The 23,265-nt window shown below is 44.1% G+C and overlaps 1 protein-coding gene across 1 annotated transcript; it reads left to right on the forward strand.

Moving 5' to 3' along the window:
• Positions 1–5,546: 5,546 nt before the first annotated feature.
• LOC128641761 (urotensin-2 receptor-like) lies at positions 5,547–6,653 on the forward strand. Its single transcript, XM_053694283.1, has one exon. The coding sequence runs from the start codon at positions 5,547–5,549 to the stop codon at positions 6,651–6,653; it is 1,107 nt and encodes a 368-aa protein (XP_053550258.1).
• The last annotated feature ends 16,612 nt before the right edge of the window (positions 6,654–23,265 follow it).

Raw genomic sequence — 23,265 nt, forward strand, 5'->3', positions numbered from 1 at the left:
GTGTATAATCACTGATCCTGTATTGTGTATAATCACTGACCCTATATTGTGTATAATAACTGACCCTGTATTGTGTATAATCACTGACCCTATATTGTGTATAATCACTGACCCTATATTGTGTATAATAACTGACCCTATATTGTGTATAATCACTGACCCTGTATTGTGTATGACTCACCCTGTATTGTGTATAATCACTGATCCTGTATTGTGTATAATCACTGACCCTATATTGTGTATAATAACTGACCCTGTATTGTGTATAATCACTGACCCTATATTGTGTATAATCACTGACCCTATATTGTGTATAATAACTGACCCTATATTGTGTATAATCACTGACCCTGTATTGTGTATGACTCACCCTGTATTGTGTATAATCACTGATCCTGTATTGTGTATAATCACTGACCCTATATTGTGTATAATAACTGACCCTGTATTGTGTATAATCACTGACCCTATATTGTGTATAATCACTGACCCTGTATTGTGTATAATAACTGACCCTGTATTGTGTATAATAACTGACCCTGTATTGTGTATAATAACTGACCCTGTATTGTGTATAATCACTGACCCTATATTGTGTATAATCACTGACCCTATATTGTGTATAATCACTGACCCTATATTGTGTATAATGATTGCCCCTGTATTGTGTATGACACCCTGTATTGTGTATTATCACTGACCCTATATTGTGTATGACTCACCCTGTATTGTGTATAATCACTGACCATGTATTGTGTATGACTCACCCTGTATTGTGTATAATCACTGACCCTGTATTGTGTATGACTCACCCGGTATTGTGTATAATCACTGACCCTGTATTGTGTATAATCACTGACCATGTATTGTGTATAATCACTGACCCTGTATTGTGTATAATCACTGACCCTGTATTGTGTATAATCACTGACCCTATATTGTGTATAATCACTGACCCTGTATTGTGTATAATCACTGATCCTATATTGTGTATAATCACTGACCCTATATTGTGTATAATCACTGACCCTATATTGTGTATTATCACTGACCCTATATTGTGTATAATCACTGACCCTGTATTGTGTATAATCACTGACCCTGTATTGTGTATAATAACTGACCCTGTATTGTGTATAATCACTGACCCTATATTGTGTATAATCACTGACCCTATATTGTGTATAAAGATTGCCCCTGTATTTTGTATGACACTGTGTATTGTGTATAATCACTGACCCTGTATTGTGTATGACTCACCCTGTATTGTGTATAATCACTGATCCTGTATTGTGTATAATCACTGACCCTATATTGTGTATAATCACTGACCCTGTATTGTGTATAATCACTGACCCTATATTGTGTATAATCACTGACCCTGTATTGTGTATAATAACTGACCCTGTATTGTGTATAATCACTGACCCTATATTGTGTATAATCACTGACCCTATATTGTGTATAATGATTGCCCCTGTATTGTGTATGACACCCTGTATTGTGTATTATCACTGACCCTGTATTGTGTATAATCACTGACCCTATATTGTGTATAATCACTGACCCTGTATTGTGTATAATCACTGGCCCTGTATTGTGTATAATCACTGACCCTGTATTGTGTATAATCACTGACCCTATATTGTGTATAATGATTGCCCCTGTATTGTGTATGACTCACCCTGTATTGTGTATGACTCACACTGTATTGTGTATAATCACTGACCCTATATTGTGTATAATGATTGCCCCTGTATTGTGTATGACTCACCCTGTATTGTGTATGACTCACACTGTATTGTGTATAATCACTGACCCTATATTGTGTATAATGATTGCCCCAGTATTGTGTATGACTCATCCTGTATTGTGTATAATCACTGACCCTATATTGTGTATAATGATTGCCCCTGTATTGTGTATGACTCACACTGTATTGTGTATAATCACTGACCCTATATTGTGTATAATCACTGACCCTATATTGTGTATAATGATTGCCCCAGTATTGTGTATGACTCACCCTGTATTGTGTATAATCACTGACCCTATATTGTGTATAATGATTGCACCTGTATTGTGTATGACTCACACTGTATTGTGTATAATCACTGACCCTATATTGTGTATAATCACTGACCCTGTATTGTGTATAATCACTGACCCTGTATTGTGTATAATCACTGACCCTATATTGTGTATAATCACTGACCCTGTATTGTGTATAATCACTGACCCTATATTGTGTATAATGATTGCCCCTGTATTGTGTATGACTCACACTGTATTGTGTATAATCACTGACCCTATATTGTGTATAATCACTGACCCTATATTGTGTATAATGATTGCCCCAGTATAATTGTGTATGACTCACCCTGTATTGTGTATAATCACTGAAAATATATTGTGTATAATGATTGCCCCTGTATTGTGTATGACTCACCCTGTATTGTGTATAATCACTGACCCTGTATTGTGTATAATCACTGACCCTATATTGTGTATAATCACTGACCCTGTATTGTGTATAATCACTGACCCTATATTGTGTATAATCACTGACCCTGTATTGTGTATAATCACTGACCCTGTATTGTGTATAATCACTGACCCTGTATTGTGTATAATCACTGACCCTGTATTGTGTATAATCACTGACCCTATATTGTGTATAATCACTGACCCTGTATTGTGTATAATCACTGACCCTGTATTGTGTATAATCACTGACCCTGTATTGTGTATAATCACTGACCCAATATTGTGTATAATGTTTGCCCCTGTATTGTGTATGGCTCACCCTGTATTGTGTATGACTCACCCTGTATTGTGTATAATCACTGACCTATAATGATCAGCGCTCAGGGTAGAAGGTTTGTACCCCACACACCTACCCTCAGCTAAATCCCACCTACCTGGCACACAGCCCCCTCCTCCTGTCTCTGGCTCATCCTTAGTCACATTGTGCACTTGGTTCCTGCAGTTTCTCAGCATCAGCTCAGTGTGCTCCATCCCCCTAACACAGCTGCCCAGAGACCCCCAACCAGCAAACTGGCTCACACCTCAGCACCTGATTCTGCAAACTTCAGAACCACCTGATGCTCCAGGTCTGCCCCACCTCATCCAGAGAGCTGCCCAGCAGAAAATGACTCGTTTGTACCAGACAGCTGCTCAGGATCTTGCCGATTAGTACTCCCTCCCCAGAGCCATCAAATACAGGTATCTCACCCTGTGCAAGGAATTGTAACTCTGAGAACCTCCTGCAGCGCTGACCTCCTCCAGCCCTGATCTCCTGCAGCGCTGACCTCCTCCAGCCCTGATCTCCTGCACCTCTGATCTCCTGCAGCTCTGACCTCCTGCACCTCTGATCTCCTGCAGCTCTGACCTCCTGCTGCTCTGATCTCCTGCAGCCCTGACCTATTGCACCTCTGACCTCCTGCACCTCTGACCTCCTGCACCTCTGATCTCCTGTACCTCTGATCTCCTGCACCTCTGATCTCCTGCACCTCTGATCTCCTGCTGCTCTGATCTCCTGCACCCCTGACCTATTGCACCTCTGACCTCCTGCAGCTCTGACCTCCTGCAGCTCTGACCTCCTGCACCTCTGATCTCCTGCTGCTCTGATCTCCTGCAGCCCTGACCTATTGCACCTCTGATCTCCTGCACCTCTGATCTCCTGCACCTCTGATCGCCTGCTGCTCTGATCTCCTGCAGCCCTGACCTATTGCACCTCTGATCTCCTGCACCTCTGATCTCCTGCACCTCTGATCTCCTGCACCTCTGATCTCCTGCTGCTCTGATCTCCTGCAGCCCTAACCTATTGCACCTCTGACCTCCTGCAGCTCTGACCTCCTGCACCTCTGATCTCCTGCACCTCTGACCTCCTGTACCTCTGATCTCCTGCAGCTCTGATCTCCTGTACCTCTGATCTCCTGCACCTCTGACCTCCTGTACCTCTGATCTCCTGCACCTCTGATCTCCTGCACCTCTGATCTCCTGCAGCTCTGATCTCCTGCACCTCTGATCTCCTGCAGCTCTGATCTCCTGTACCTCTGATCTCCTGCACCTCTGACCTCCTGCACCTCTGACCTCCTGCACCTCTGACCTCCTGCACCTCTGATCTCCTGCAGCGCTGACCTCCTGTACCTCTGACCTCCTGTACCTCTGATCTCCTGCAGCTCTGATCTCCTGCACCTCTGACCTCCTGCACCTCTGACCTTCTGTACCTCTGATCTCCTGTACCTCTGATCTCCTGCACCTCTGACCTCCTGCACCTCTGACCTCCTGCACCTCTGACCTCCTGCAGCGCTGACCTCCTGTACCTCTGACCTCCTGTACCTCTGATCTCCTGCAGCTCTGATCTCCTGTACCTCTGATCTCCTGCAGCTCTGATCTCCTGTACCTCTGATCTCCTGCACCTCTGACCTCCTGCACCTCTGATCTCCTGCACCTCTGATCTCCTGCAGCTCTGACCTTCTGTTGCTCTGATCTCCTGCAGCCCTGACCTATTGCACCTCTGACCTCCTGCAGCTCTGACCTCCTGCACCCCTGACCTACTGCACCTCTGACCTCCTGCAACTCTGACCTCCTGCAGCTCTGACCTCCTGCAGCTCTGATCTCCTGCACCCCTGACCTACTGCACCTCTGACCTCCTTCACCTCTGACCTCCTGCAGCTCTGACCTCTTGCACCTCTGATCTCCTGCACCCCTGATCTACTGCACCTCTGATCTCCTACAGCCCTGACCTATTGCACCTCTGACCTCTTGCAACTCTGACCTCCCGCACCCCTGACTTACTGCACCTCTGATCTCGTGCAGCCCTGACCTATTGCACCTCTGACCTCCTGCAACTCTGACCTCCTGCACCCCTGACCTACTGCACCTCTGATCTTGTGCAGCCCTGACCTATTGCACCTCTGACCTCCTGCAGCTCTGACCTCCTGCAGCTCTGATCTCCTGCAGCTCTAATATCCTGCAGCCCTGACCTCCTGCAGCCCTTACCTATTGCACCTCTGACCTCCTGCACTCTTAACCTATTGCACAACTCTCGTGCATCCCTGAGTGCACCTCTGATCTCCTGCATCCCTGACTTCCTGCATCTGATCTCCTACACCTCGCCCTGGACCTCCTATTGGGATTACTGAAGGTAACAATAGAATGTTTGTTATATTCTGTGCTTTTACAACCTGTCTTGTGATCCTTTTTATGACGCTCTCTCTCTTTATGGTGTGTGTCTGCTAAACTCTCTGTCCGCTAAACTCTCTGTCCCATAAGTTATACCAAATTGTTTGTTGGTCTTTGTTCCATTCTTTAGAAGTCTATTTTCTTTCTGTCGGAATACAATGGCTCTTTATATATAAAGTATAATAATAATATCAATACTCCCACCTTGCAGACAGTAAGGCTTTAAGACTAACATTAAAATTAAAGACATAACCAGATTGTCTGCTTGTTACCTTACACATAATCATATCCACCAACCTATTTATTTCAGATACCTCAGAGTTTCATGGTGCTGTAGAACCCATACCAGTGACAGTATGGAACCCAGACTGGACTCCTCACGTCCTTGGAACCAGAAAAACCTTACTGGCCACTTTAACTTTTCTATTGAGGCTTCTGGTGGCAGTGACATAGCGGTGACCTCTGTGTTGGGGGTCGTTCTTGCTGTTATGTGCCTTGTCGGGATGAGCGGGAACACTTACACACTGGTGGTCATGAACATGTCTATGAAATTCACTGGATCTATGTACATCTACATAGTTAACCTGGCACTGGCCGATCTGCTCTATTTGGCCACCATACCATTTGTGGTCTGCACCTACTTTGGGAAGAACTGGTATTTTGGAGACATTGGTTGTCGGATCCTGTTCAGTCTAGATCTGTTGACCATGCATGCCAGTATCTTCATCCTCACCATTATGAGCACTGAGAGGTACCTGGCTGTGGTGAGACCACTAGACACAATCAGCAGGTCCCGGTACTACAGAAGGACTATTACCTGCCTGGTCTGGCTGGTGTCATTCCTGCTTGCTCTACCAACTATGATCCTAATAGATCTCAGGACCAGCGTGCATAATGGCATCACCAAACAAATGTGCCACCCCACCTGGCAACTGGAAGCCTACAAGATCTATCTGACCATCCTGTTCCACACCTGCATCCTAGCACCAGGCTTAGTCATCTGCTACCTTTATTTCAAGATGGCTAAAACCTATTGGAAATCCCAAAGCAGCATCTTCAGCAACAAAGAGGTAAAGAGGTGTCCAAAGCAGAAGGTCCTCTATATGATCTTCAGCATTGTCCTCACCTACTGGGCTTGTTTCATCCCATTCTGGGTCTGGCAGCTGCTCAGTATTTATTGCCAGGCTGTAGAAACGCAGAACTCCTCTGTATATGTCAACTTTGTGGTGACATGTTTGGCTTATAGCAACAGCTGCATTAACCCCTTCTTGTACACCCTGCTTTCAAAAAATTACAAGGAGTACCTACGGAGCAGGCACAAGGTTGGCACAACTCAACCAAAGAAAAGGGCCCTGGTGAGAACCTCATCCCGAAAGTCAGTGACCTCTGCTAGTCACCTCTACACAGAAACGGTGGTCCTGGCTCAGTTAAAGGGGCCGTTAGAAGAATCAAGTCATGTGTGAGGGCTACAACCAGCTGGGGGCCCACTCTGCGCTGCTTGTCAATGTACCACCCGGCAAGAAAGGGGTTACACATATTTGTTTCTTTGGTCCCTAATAGAGTGCACACATGTGGCCCTGTGACTGATGAGGGAATATGTGACCCGCTATTTATGCTAAAATGACACGCATTGCTTGGGCATCTAGGGTGGGCACTGACACCCACGTATAAGGACAGGGGGACTGTGTGTTTCTGTGTCACGTGTTGTGTGATATTTACTGGTATGTCTGCCTTGGCACCTGCTCTAAATATAAACACATTGTGCTCTCTCTAGTGATTGCTTTCTATTTATTAGCACAATAGACAACAATCAGTCTGACAGCCTTATTATGTGCTGTAAATAGGTTTTCCTCTCTCACCCTTTTGTTATTACAGTAACACAGAGTTAATGATAGCGCCAACAAATGTGCATAGAAATTCACTCACTGTAAGTAATTGCAATAAGGGGACCCATAGATACCAAGGTGTATCTGAGACCAGTTATACAAGTGTGTGTTTGTGTACCCAGAGGCAGAACTTTTCTTCACTTTCTGCAATGAGATTTTTTTAGTGAAACATTTTCTGCAGGTAATTTTTAAATAAAATAAAATTTTAAATTAAACAGTTACACTAAGGCACCAGTTCAACTGCAATGTGTTGGTTAACTGAAGAATAAAACAATTTTTAATGCATTATAAATAATTGCATTGCAAATTAGCTGCATACAATTTTTTTTTTTTTTTAAATGTCTCTTGAATAAATCTGTTTCCTTTTCTCTTGGTCTAACATAGAAATTTAGTAATAAAAAAGATGCAATGATCATACTAATGTCTTAGATTCAGAATAACCAGCTTTGCAGACGGGAAAGGCTGGGGGGGGGGGGGTATGAAAAAAAATATCTGAGAGCCAGTCAAAAAGCAATGTGCTGCATATTTGACAACTCACTTCAAACAGCACTTTGCTCTTGATGCACTGTGTTAAGGAAAACTTACACACTGCAACCACAGCACAGGTCTGTTTGAAGAGAACTGTCTAATGTGGAGCAGCACTACAAAGTTCAAGCGCTAACAGTTCCTGCATGTGTCCTGTTCTTTCTGCAGACAGAGATGACATCTCAGATCACTGTATGTTCTGCCTTGGGGTTTGTGTATATGTGAGGGTGTCACTGTGTGAGCATGTGTGTGTTTTGCACTCATACACATAGTCACCTACTGTCCTACACTCACACATACATATATACACACCTACACATATATACACAACCATACAAAAAATATATACACACATACTGTATATATATATATATATACACACCTACACATATATACATAAATACACACACATACACAAAATATATATATACACACACACACACACACATATATATATATATATACACACCTACACATATATAAATAAATACACACACATACACAAAATATATACACACATATATACATACACACACACATATATATTTATATATACACATACACACATATATACATAAATACAAACACATACACAAAACATATACACACATATATACACACATACACAGAATATATACACACATACAGTATTTATATATATATATATATATATATATGCACGCACATACATATATATATATATATATTATATATATATAAATATAAATACACACACATACACAAAATATATACACATATATATATATATATATATATATATAAACACACCTACACATATATACATAAATACACACACATACACAAAATATATACACCGAATATATTCACACATACACATACATACACAGAATCTATACACACATACACATAAATACACAGAATATATACACACACATATATACACACCTACACATATACACACCTACACATATATACACTCATACATATACATAAACAAAATATATACACATCTACACATATATAGACGCATACACATAAATACACACCGTGACCTACACATATATACACACACATACACAGAATATATACAAATATATATATATATATAAATATATATATATGCATACACATACATAAACACACAATATATATATATATATATATATATATATATATACACACACCTAAAAATATATACACACCATACACATACATGCATAAAATATATACAAACATACATATATACAGGGAGTGCAGAATTATTAGGCAAGTTGTATTTTTGAGGATTCATTTTATTATTGAACAACAACCATGTTCTCAATGAACCCAAAAAACTCATTAATATCAAAGCTGAATAGTTTTGGAAGTAGTTTTTAGTTTGTTTTTAGTTATAGCTATTTTAGGGGGATATCTGTGTGTGCAGGTGACTATTACTGTGCATAATTATTAGGCAACTTAACAAAAAACAAATATATACCCATTTCAATTATTTATTTTTACCAGTGAAACCAATATAACATCTCAACATTCACAAATATACATTTCTGACATTCAAAAACAAAACAAAAGCAAATCAGTGACCAATATAGCCACCTTTCTTTGCAAGGACACTCAAAAGCCTGCCATCCATGGATTCTGTCAGTGTTTTGATCTGTTCACCATCAACATTGCGTGCAGCAGCAACCACAGCCTCCCAGACACTGTTCAGAGAGGTGTACTGTTTTCCCTCCTTGTAAATCTCACATTTGATGATGGACCACAGGTTCTCAATGGGGTTCAGATCAGGTGAACAAGGAGGCCATGTCATTAGATTTTCTTCTTTTATACCCTTTCTTGCCAGCCACGCTGTGGAGTACTTGGACGCGTGTGATGGAGCATTGTCCTGCATGAAAATCATGTTTTTCTTGAAGGATGCAGACTTCTTACTGTACCACTGCTTGAAGAAGGTGTCTTCCAGAAACTGGCAGTAGGACTGGGAGTTGAGCTTGACTCCATCCTCAACCCGAAAAGGCCCCACAAGCTCATCTTTGATGATACCAGCCCAAACCAGTACTCCACCTCCACCTTGCTGGCGTCTGAGTCGGACTGGAGCTCTCTGCCCTTTACCAATCCAGCCACGGGCCCATCCATCTGGCCCATCAAGACTCACTCTCATTTCATCAGTCCATAAAACCTTAGAAAAATCAGTCTTGAGATATTTCTTGGCCCAGTCTTGACGTTTCAGCTTGTGTGTCTTGTTCAGTGGTGGTCGTCTTTCAGCCTTTCTTACCTTGGCCATGTCTCTGAGTATTGCACACCTTGCGCTTTTGGGCACTCCAGTGATGTTGCAGCTCTGAAATATGGCCAAACTGGTGGCAAGTGGCATCTTGGCACCTGCACGCTTGACTTTTCTCCGTTCATGGGCAGTTATTTTGCGCCTTGGTTTTTCCACACGCTTCTTGCGACCCTGTTGACTATTTTGAATGAAACGCTTGATTGTTCGATGATCACGCTTCAGAAGCTTTGCAATTTTAAGAGTGCTGCATCCCTCTGCAAGATATCTCACTATTTTTGACTTTTCTGAGCCTGTCAAGTCCTTCTTTTGACCCATTTTGCCAAAGGAAAGGAAGTTGCCTAATAATTATGCACACCTGATATAGGGTGTTGATGTCATTAGACCACACCCCTTCTCATTACAAAGATGCACATCACCTAATATGCTTAATTGGTAGTAGGCTTTCGAGCCTATACAGCTTGGAGTAAGACAACATGCATAAAGAGGATGATGTGGTCAAAATACTTATTTGCCTAATAATTCTGCACTCCCTGTATATATATACACACATACACATATTTACACACATACATACACATAATATATACACACATACACATATACAGAGGCGTAACTAGAAACCACAGGGTCCAGGTGCAAGAATCTAAGAAGGGCCCCCCTACTCCCCCCCCCCCAAAAAAAAAAGGTGAATTTGATACATATTATTATTATTTTTTTACACAGGAAAAAAAAATGTGAATCAGATTACATGTCTGCAAAAGGAGGTACCCTGTGCCAACAGTCTGTGAGATGGTCTGATCACCTATTACTGTATACAGTATAGTGACACTGTTTAACCCACCAGTACTGTATATAGTGAGTTAGTGACACAGTCTGTTATCTGCTGGTGAGATGGCTGGCCTGATCCTACCCGCCCCAGTACTTTATAGAGTGACCACAGTATTCTGTGACATGTTCCAGTCCCCCCCCCCGTACTGTATATAGTGGTACTGTATAGTGACACTGTTTACCCCCCCCCCCATGCTGTAGTAACAAGGTCTGTAATTTGCTGGTTCCACAAACATATACACACATACATATACATGCACACATACATACATACACACACATATACATGCATAAATACACACACAGTCACATACATACATACACACAGACATGCATAAATACACACAGTCACATACATACACACACATGCATAAATACACACACAGTCACATACATACATACACACACATGCATAAATACACACACAGTCACATACATACATACACACATATACATGCATAAATACACACACAGTCACATACATACATACACACAATCACATACATACACACACATGCATAAATACACACACAGTCACATACATACACACATACACTTACACACACACAGTCACATACATACATACACACATACACACACATAAATGCATAAATACACACACAGTCACAAACATACATACACACACATACATGCATAAATACACACACAGTCACATACCCACAAACATACACACACATACATGCATAAATACACACACAGTCACAGACATACATACACACATACACACACACACACACACACACATAAACACCAATGGGTAAAACAGAAACACTAACCCCTGTAGTCAGAGACTACAATTATTTTTTTTTTAAGCCGGGCCACCACCCTTAGGGGCCCAGTCGCAGTTGCGACCTCTGCACCCCCTGTAGTTTCGTCCCTGCAGATATATATATGCATACATACACAAATATATAAACACATATATAGACACAAATATAAACACACATAAATACACACAGATATAGTCACACACATATATATATACATATACACACACACACATATATATATATATACATACACACACACACATATGTAATCACACACATAAATACATATACATATATACTGTACATATATACACACACACATACACACATATATATACATATACACACACACACACATATATATATACATACACACCTATTGTACACATATGTAATCACACACATATGTACACACCTACTGTACACATATGTAATCACACACATAAATACACATATACACACACACACACATATATACACACACATATATATACACACCTACTGTAATCACACACATAAATACACATACACTGTACATATATATGCACACACACACATATATACATATATACACACACATATATACACACCTACTGTAAACCTATGTAATCACACACATAAATACACATATACACACACACATATATACTGTACATATATACGCACACACATATATACACACACATATATACACACCTACTGTAAACATATGTAATCACACACACACATATATACATATATACGCACACACACATATATATACACACCTACTGTAAACATATGTAATCACACACATAAATACACATATACACACACACATATATATACATACACACACATATATACACACCTACTGTAATCACACACATAAATACACATATACACACACACATATATATACATACACACACATATATACACACCTACTGTAATCACACACATAAATACACATATACACACACACATATATATACATATACACACACATATACACACCCCTACTGTAATCACACACATAAATACACATATCACACACACATATATATACATATACACACCTACTGTAATCACACACATAAATACACATACACACACACTGCTTGATAGTCGTACAGAAATGTGACACGACATCCAGTGTGGAAATCCTATCAGATATACAGTGTGACTAAATATGTCAAAAAACACTGATTGTCAGTCAGATGAAAATACTTATTATACCTTTACTAAATTAGCTGCCTAACAGAAGACAAGAAAATGCAACTCTAAAGAGGGTGGTGAAGTTGAGAGTTTGGTGAAGTAGGAGAGGCTGATTAATCTGAAGAGGCTGATGAATCTGGAGAGGTTGGTGAAGCTGGAGAGGCTGAGGAATCTGGAGAGGTTGGTGAAGCTGGACAGGCTGATGAATCTGGAGAGGTTGGTGAAGCTGGAGAGGTTGGTGAAGCTTGAGAGGCTGATGAATCTGGAGAGGCTGGTGAAGCTGGAGAGGCTGGTGAAGCTTGAGAGGCTGATGAATCTGGAGAGGTTGGTGAAGCTGGAGAGGCTGAGGAATCTGGAGAGGTTGGTGAAGCTGGAGAGGCTGAGGAATCTGGAGAGGTTGGTGAAGCTGGAGAGGCTGAGGAATCTGGAGAGGTTGGTGAAGCTGGAGAGGCTGGTGAAGCTGGAGAGGCTGAGGAATCTGGAGAGGTTGGTGAAGCTGGAGATGCTGAGGAATCTGGAGAGGTGGTGAAGCTGGAGAGGCTGGTGAAGCTGGAGAGGCTGGTGAAGCTGGAGAGGCTGAGGAATCTGGAGAGGCGGGTGAAGCTTGAGAGGCTGATGAATCTGGAGAGGTTGGTGAAGCTGGAGATGCTGAGGAATCTGGAGAGGCTGGTGAAACTGGAGAGGCTGGTGAAGCTTGAGAGGCTGATGAATCTGGAGAGGTTGGTGAAGCTGGAGATGCTGAGGAATCTGGAGAGGCTGGTGAAGCTGGAGAGGCTGGTGAAGCTTGAGAGGCTGATGAATCTGGAGAGGTTGGTGAAGCTGGAGATGCTGAGGAATCTGGAGAGGCTGGTGAAGCTGGAGAGGTTGGTGAAGCTGGAGAGGCTGATGAATCTGGAGAGGTTGGTGAAGCTGGAGAGGCTGATGAATCTGGAGAAGCTGATTAATCGGGAGAGGTTGGTGAAGCTGGAGAGGCTGATGAATCTGGAGAGGCTGATGAATCTGGAGATACTGAGGAATCTGGAGAGGCTGGTGAAGCTGGAGAGGCTGATGAATCTGGAGATGCTGATTAATCGGGAGAGGTTGGTGAAGCTGGAGAGGTTGGTGAAGCTGGAGAGGTTGGTGAAGCTGGAGATGCTGAGAAATCTGGAGAGGCTGGTGAAGCTGGAGAGGTTGGTGAAGCTGGAGATGCTGAGGAATCTGGAGAGGCTGGTGAAGCTGGAGAGGTTGGTGAAGCTGGAGAGGCTGATGAATCTGGAGAGGTTGGTGAAGCTGGAGAGGCTGATGAATCTGGAGAAGCTGATTAATCGGGAGAGGTTGGTGAAGCTTGAGAGGCTGATGAATCTGGAGAGGCTGATGAATCTGGAGATACTGAGGAATCTGGAGAGGCTGGTGAAGCTGGAGAGGCTGATGAATCTGGAGAAGCTGATTAATCGGGAGAGGTTGGTGAAGCTGGAGAGGTTGGTGAAGCTGGAGAGGCTGAGGAATCTGGAGCGGCTGGTGAAGCTGGAGAGGCTGATGAATCTGGAGAAGCTGATTAATCGGGAGAGGTTGGTGAAGCTGGAGAGGTTGGTGAAGCTGGAGAGGTTGGTGAAGCTGGAGAGGCTGATGAAACCGGAGAGGCTGATGAATCTGGAGAGGCTGAGGAATCTGGAGAGGCTGGTGAAGCTGGAGAGGCTGATGAATCTGGAGAGGCTGGTAAAGCTAGAAAGGTTGGTGAATCTGGAGAGGCTGATGAATCTGGAAAGGTTGGTGAATCTGGAGAGGCTGATGAATCTGGAGAGACTGATGGAGCTGTTTATCTATCATCTATCTATCAATCTATCTATCATCTATCAATCATCTATCTATCATCTTATCTATCAATCTATCTATATATCTATCTATCATCTATCTATCAATTTATCTATATATCTATCATCTATCTATCAATCTATCTATATATCTATCATCTATCTATCATTCTATCTATATATCTGTCATTTATTTATCATCTATCTATCATCTTATCTATCTATAAATCTATCATCTATCAATCTATCATCTATCTATTTATTTTTATTTATTTTTTAAATGATAACGCCACAGTTTATATTTCCAGATACGCTAAAAGAGACAAAAAATGTTTTTATCACAAAAGATTATTTCAATATTACCACATAAGTAATACAATTAGAAGTTAAATATGAACATATTGCTTTCTAAATGTGCTAATAAATGCATTACATTTACATTAAGCAACTGTCTGCAAAACATAAGCAGGTACCTCAGTTACATAAAACATTTCCTACCTTACGCTCGGAGTGCCTCAGAAAGTGCAGTTTAAAGGGACATCAAGTCCAAATTAAACTTTCATTTTTCAGATGGAGCGTGCAATTTTTTTTTTAATAGATATTTTATTTAAATCCAGCATTTGGTACAGCGAAATAACGTTTTCACACGCAGGGTGTACCATGATCGTACCAAAAGTACACTGAACCCATGATATAAACACAAAATACATTCATGTATACAGCATTATGTGAATATTAGAGCAATTACGCTTGCTCCTATTCAATATTTCAGGGGTTCCGATTCACGTTTAGGCAAAAAACAAAGAAAAGGGGAGGAAAAAGGAAGAGAGAGAAGAAAAAAAGGGGGGGGGGGCCCAAATATAATATATCCCTCGCCTACACCTTCTATTTATTTATTTATCTATCTATGTATCTATCATCTATCTCTCACTCTTTACACCTATACTATATAATGAGTGATATCCCCAGTGTGTACAGATATCACATTCATAGCAAGTGATAGACACAGTTGTCCTCTGGTTGGCTCTGGCAGGAATAGATGTTTATGGGACCATGTTCTTGTCTTCTGCTGCACTAAGTGCTATTTTTGTTTGCCTGAGTGAAGGTCATTAAGGCTCATTGGGATTTCACAGCTACAACAGACACTGATAAAATCTGATGGCTCTGGACTCTTGGGACACTGCAGGATGTCTCATCCATGTATGGCAGAGCTGACCGCCTGGGGCTGGAGAGTGATGGTCAGTTTGCTCTTTTACAGAAGATATTTTACCTGCTATCCTGGTAATTAATATCTTCCCCCAAGGAGACAGAAGATGTGAATAAAATGCCTCATCAAGTGACATGTTACAGACCCAGCAGCACATTATCTTCTTATGTAAATCATCCACAGAGTGAGAAACAGGACAGTTCTTAATTCACTTGGTCAGAAAATAATTTGTCTCAAATACAACTCAGAAAGCTGCAACCTAACAGCAGAAGGAAAGTGATGTGCAAGCCATTAAATATGCCTTATGGTATCCCCTACACATAGAGATCATCACCCCTCACCTATCACTCCCCCCTCCAGCCTACACTTCACATAAATCATCAACCCTTATAGACCACCTACCCTCCCCCTCTATCTATCATAGATCATCACCCCTTACACAGCACCCACCCTCTTGATGCACCCCTCATACTGATCCCTCTACCTGTACCCCTCGCATCATAGATCCTCACCCCTTACAGATAACCCACCCTCTCTCTGCACCCCTCATAGATCCTCACCCCTTACAGATAACCCACCCTCTTTCTGCACCGCTCATAGATCCTCACCCCTTACAGATAACCCACCCTCTCTCTGCACCCCTCATAGATCCTCACCCCTTACAGATAACCCACCCTCTTTCTGCACCCCTCATAGATCCTCACCCCTTACAGATAACCCACCCTCTCTCTGCACCCCTCATAGATCCTCACCCCTTACAGATAACCCACCCTCTCTCTGCACCCCTCATATATAATCACCCCTTACACATAAAAAAATACAATGTAGTGTAGCTGACATTAACCCCAGGACCGTATTGTCAGAAATAAAAACCTTGCTTATAGATACATTGTACAATCCGTTTTTGCTGGAGCATCACACATTATATTAATTATACAGAAGATATAACACAGTACATTTTTGTGTGAACAATCCTAAGCACAAACTCCTCTATTAGAAGAAAGCAATTGAAAGCAAAAAGTGCAGTTTTTACAATATGTACATTCTGACCATAAGGCAGTGGAGTACGGCGTGAGAGCCGAAACATGTCAGCCATTACCTTTTTTCCCCAGGGGTCACTGGACCCTGTAATTATGTATGTTTTTCAATAAATCTGTTTTTAACCTGGATTGACTCGGTGCTCCAATTTTTCTATTACCCCTTACACATCACCCACCCTCTTCTGCATCCTCATGGATCATCGCCCCTTACAGATCACTCACCCTCTCTCTGTACCCCTCATAGATAATCACCCCTTACTGCTCACTCACCCTCTCCTGCACCCCTCATAGATCCTCACCCCGTACAGATCCCTCACCCTCTCCCTGAACCCCTCATAGGTCCTCACCCCTTAAAGATCACTCACCCTCTCCCTGAACCCCTCATAGATCCTCCCCCCTTACAGATCACTCACCCTCTCCCTGAACCCCTCATAGATCCTCACCCCTTACAGATCACTCACCCTCTCCCTGAACCCCTCATAGATCCTCACCCCTTAAAGATCACTCGCCATCTCCTCCACCCCTCATAGATCATCACCCCTTACAGATCACTCACCCTCTCCTGCTCCCCTCATAGATCCTCACCCCTTACAGATCACTCACCCTCTCCTCCACCCCTCATAGAATTTCACCCCTTACAGATCACCCACCCTCTACTGCACACTTCATAGATCCTCACCCATTACAGATCACCCACCCTCTCCCTGCACCCATTATATATCATAACCACTTACAGATCACTCACCCTCTCCTCCAACCCTCATAGATCCTCACCCCTTACAGATCACCCACCCTCTCCTGCACCTCTAATAGATCATCACCCCTTACAGATCACTCACCCTCTCCTTCACACTCACAGATCATCACCCCTTACAGATCCCTCACCCTCTCCCTGCACCCCTCATAGATCATCACCCCTTACAGATCACTCACCCTCTCCCTGCACCCCTCATAGAGGATCACCCCTTACAGATCACTCACCCTCTCCTACACCCTCACAGATCATCACCCCTTACAGATCACTCACCCTCTCCCTGCACCCTTCATAGATGATCACCCCTTACAGATCACTCACCCTCTCCTCCACCCCTCATAGATCCTCACCCCTTACAGATCACCCACCTCCTCCTGCACTCCTCATAGATCATCACCCCTTACAGATCACTCACCCTCTCCTGCCCCCTCATAGATTTTAACCCCTTAAAGATCACCCACCCTCTACTGCACACTTCATAGATCCTCACCCCTTACAGATCACCCACCCTCTCCTTCACCCTCACAGATCATCACCCCTTACACATCCCACATCTTCTCCTGCACCCTCATAGATCATCACCCCTTACAGATCCCTCACCCTCTCCCTGCACCCCTCATAGATCATCACCCCTCACAGATCCCTCACCCTCTCCCTGCACCCCTCATAGATCATCACCCCTTACAGATCACTCACCCTCTCCTGCACCCCTCATAGATCCTCACCCCTTACAGATCACTCACCCTCTCCCTGCACCCCTCATAGATCATCACCCCTTACTGATCACTCACCCTCTCCTGCACCCCTCATAGATCCTCACCCCTTACTGATCACTCACCCTCTCCCTGAACCCCTCATAGATCATCACCCCTTACAGATCACTCACCCTCTCCTGCACCCCTCATAGATCCTCACCCCTTACAGATCACTCACCCTCTCCTGCACCCTCATAAATCATCACCCCTTACTGATCACTCACCCTCTCCTGCACCCTCATAGATCATCACCCCTTACAGATCACTCACACTCTCCTGCACCCCTCATAGATCCTCATCCCTTACTGCTCACCACCCTCTCCCTGCACCCCTCATAGATCATCACCCCTTACTGATCACTCACCCTCTCCTGCACCCCTTACTGATTGCCCCCCTCTCCTGTACCCCTCATAGATCCTCACCCCTTACTGCTCACCCACCCTCTCCCTGCACCCCTCATAGATCATCACCCCTTACAGATCACCCACCCTCTCCTGCACCCCTCATAGATCCTCACCCCTTACAGATCCCTCACCCTCTACTGCACCCCTCATAAATCCTCACCCCTTACAGATCCCTCACCCTCTCCCTGCACCCCTCATAGATCCTTACCCCTTACAGATCCCTCACCCTCTCCCTGCACCCCTCATAGATCATCACCCCTTACAGATCACCCACTTCTCTCCTGCACCCTCATAGATCATCACCCCTTACAGATCAATCACCCTCTCCTGCACCCCTCATAGATCATCACCCCTTACAGATCACTCACCCTCTCCTGCACCCCTCATAGATCATCACCCCTTACAGATCACTCACCCTCTCCTGCACCCCTCATAGATCCTCACCCCTTACAGATCCCTCACCCTCTCCTGCACCCCTCATACATCATCACCCCTTACAGATCACTCACCCTCTCCTGCACCCCTCATAGATCATCACCCCTTACAGATCCCTCACCCTCTCCTGTACCCCTCATAGATCATCACCCCTTACAGATCACTCACCCTCTCCTGCACCCCTCATAGATCATCACCCCTTACAGATCACTCACCCTCTCCTGCACCCTCATAGATCCTCACCCCTTACAAATCACTCACCCTCTCCTGCACCTCTCATACATCATCACCCCTTACAGATCCCTCATCCTCTCCTGCACCCCTCATAGATCCTCACCCCTTACAGATCACTCACCCTCTCCTGCACCCTCATAGATCCTCACCCCTTACAGATCCATCACCCTCTCCTGTACCCCTCATAGATCATCACCCCTTACAGATCACCCACCCTCTCCTGTACCCCTCATAGATCATCACCCCTTACAGATCACCCCCCTTTCCTGTACCCCTCATAGATCCTCACCCCTTACAGATCCCTCACCCTCTCCTGTACCCCTCATAGATCATCACCCCTTACAGATCACTCACCCTCTCCTGCACCCCTCATAGATCATCACCCCTTACAGATCCCTCACCCTCTCCTGCACCCCTCATAGATCCTCACCCCTTACAGATCACTCACCCTCTCCTGCACCCTCATAGATCCTCACCCCTTACAGATCACCCACCCTCTCCTGTACCCTCATAGATCCTCACCCCTTAAAGATCCCTCACCCTCTCCTGCACCCTCATAGATCATCACCCCTTACAGATCACTCACCCTCTCCTGCACCCCTCATAGATCCTCACCCCTTACAGATCAGTCACCCTCTCCTGTACCTCTCATAGATCCTCACCCCTTACAGATCACTCACCCTCTCCTGCACCCTCATAGATCCTCACCCCTTACAGATCACCCACCCTCTCCTGCACCTCTCATAGATCCTCACCCCTTACAGATCACTCACTCTCTCCTGCACCCTCATAGATCCTCACCCTTTACAGATCACTTACCCTCTCCTGCACCCTCATAGATCCTCACCCCTTACAGATCACTCACCCTCTCCTGCACCCTCACCCCTTACAGATCACCCACCCTCTCCTGCACCTCTCATAGATCCTCACCCCTTACAGATCACTCACCCTCTCCTGCACCCCTCATAGATCCTCACCCTTTACAGATCACTTACCCTCTCCTGCACCCTCATAGATCATCACCCCTTACAGATCCCTCACCCTCTCCTGTACCCCTCATAGATCATCACCCCTTACAGATCACTCACCCTCTCCTGCACCCCTCATAGATCATCACCCCTTACAGATCACTCACCCTCTCCTGCACCCTCATAGATCCTCACCCCTTACAGATCACTCACCCTCTCCTGCACCTCTCATACATCATCACCCCTTACAGATCCCTCATCCTCTCCTGCACCCCTCATAGATCCTCACCCCTTACAGATCACTCACCCTCTCCTGCACCCTCATAGATCCTCACCCCTTACAGATCCCTCACCCTCTCCTGTACCCCGCATAGATCATCACCCCCTTACAGATCACCCACCCTCTCCTGTACCCCTCATAGATCATCACCCCTTACAGATCACCCCCCCTTTTCTGTACCCCTCATAGATCCTCACCCCTTACAGATCCCTCACCCTCTCCTGTACCCCTCATAGATCATCACCCCTTACAGATCACTCACCCTCTCCTGCACCCCTCATAGATCATCACCCCTTACAGATCACTCACCCTCTCCTGCACCCCTCATAGATCCTCACTCCTTACAGATCACTCACCCTCTCCTGCACCCTCATAGATCCTCACCCCTTACAGATCACCCACCCTCTCCTGTACCCTCATAGATCCTCACCCCTTAAAGATCCCTCACCCTCTCCTGCACCCTCATAGATCATCACCCCTTACAGATCACTCACCCTCTCCTGCACCCCTCATAGATCCTCACCCCTTACAGATCACTCACCCTCTCCTGTACCTCTCATAGATCCTCACCCCTTACAGATCACTCACCCTCTCCTGCACCCTCATAGATCCTCACCCCTTACAGATCACCCAACCTCTCCTGCACCTCTCATAGATCCTCACCCCTTACAGATCACTCACCCTCTCCTGCACCCTCATAGATCCTCACCCTTTACAGATCACCCACCCTCTCCTGCACCTCTCATAGATCATCACCCCTTACAGATCACTCACCCTCTCTTGCGCCCCTTATAGACCATCACCCCTTACAGATCACTCACCCTCTCATGTACCCCTCATAGATCATCACCCCTTACAGATCACTCACCCTCTCCCTGTACCCCTCATAGATCCTCACCCCCTACAGATCACTCACCCTCTCCCTGTACCCCTCATAGATCCTCACCCCGTACAGATCCCTCACCCTCTCACTGCACCCCTAATAGATCCTCACCCCTTACAGATCCCTAACCCTCTCCTGCACCTCTAATAGATCCTCAACCCTTACTGATCACCCACCCTCTCCCTGCACCTCTAATAGATCTTCACCCCCTACAGATCACTCATCCTCTCCTGCACCTCTAATAGATCCTCACCCCCTACAGATCACTCACCCTCTCCCTGCAGAATTAGGAAGAAATAAAGAGAGTAATGTATTGATGATGGTTTATAAATTGTGCTGTTTCCATCACTGGCATTAACTGCATAACACCCGACACTGGGTCACCTAGAAGAATGTTGAACTATAGGGTTACATCAGCCAATTTGTTTTTTATTACTTTATGTGAGCGCTTAATATGTTTATTATTTTTTTATTATATATTTTGAATAATAATAATAAAAAACCTCTTGAGCAGTAGAAATGGGAGTTTTGCCATATAACTGCCCATCAAACATCACTTCTGCCCTAGGCACAGACCTACTTAGTCTTATAAAAAAACACATCCCTGCGTAACTAGTGATTGATTGTCAGATCATGTTCTCTGTGCTGTATAATGTAAATATTTCCCCTGACTGATGTCACGCTGGCCTGCAGTATCTTATACACTAACTCATGTTCCGAATAGCACTCAGCGTTGCTATGGTGGTGAAAAATAAAGTATATACAGTAATAGCACTGGGAATACTGCAGGTACTGTATCCCACCCACCCCTTCTACAGTGCATACACAGGGCACAATATCAACTTATTTAAATCCGCTCCTTCTGAGAGAGAAGTAAAGGGGCAAATTAGGGCAGATAGGGAGTGAGGGTGTAAAATAAGTGATGTAGGTTCTTAGGGGTAAAAATGTATCTGTTTTTTATTTTCTGCGGAAGCAACAGAGGACCCCACTAAGGGACCCCTAGGTCACACACATAGTATCCGAGAATAGAAAAAAGACAAGGCCATAAGTATTTGTTACAAAAAGAACACCAGATCAGGAAGTCATCGTCTCAGGGTGGAGGGCAGACGGGTACAGTAATATGTAGAAGCGCTTCTTTCTATAAAAGGTGGTTATTGCATAGCTAGACATCCAGTAGAGGCGGTAATGACACATACCGTAAGGGAATACAGTAGTGCCTGGGGTATGTATAAGGTTATACTGATAGGGTGTTTGGTGCATGTAACAGACATCCAGTAGAGGCGTTAATGACACATACTGTAAGGGAGTACAGGAGTGCCTAGGGTATGTATAAGGTTATACTGATAGGGTGTTTGGTGCATGTAACAGACATTCAGTAGAGGCGGTAATGACACATACTGTAAGGGAATACAGGAGTGCCTGGGGTATGTATAAGGTTATACTGATAGGGTGTTTGGTGCATGTAACAGACATCCAGTAGAGGCGGTAATGACACATACTGTAAGGGAATACAGGAGTGCCTGGGGTATGTATAAGGTTATACTGATAGGGTGTTTGGTGCATGTAACAGACATCCAGTAGAGGCGGTAACGACACATACTGTAAGGGAATACAGGAGTGCCTGGGGTATGTATAAGGTTATACTGATAGGGTGTTTGGTGCATATAACAGATATCCAGTAGAGACGGTAATGACACATACCGTAAGGGAATACAGTAGTGCCTGGGGTATGTATAAGGTTATACTGATAGGGTGTTTGGTGCATGTAACAGACATCCAGTAGAGGCGTTAATGACACATACTGTAAGGGAATACAGGAGTGCCTGGGGTATGTATAAGGT

The sequence above is a fragment of the Bombina bombina genome, chromosome 11 (assembly GCF_027579735.1).
Source record: "Bombina bombina isolate aBomBom1 chromosome 11, aBomBom1.pri, whole genome shotgun sequence".
Lineage (NCBI taxonomy): Eukaryota > Metazoa > Chordata > Amphibia > Anura > Bombinatoridae > Bombina > Bombina bombina.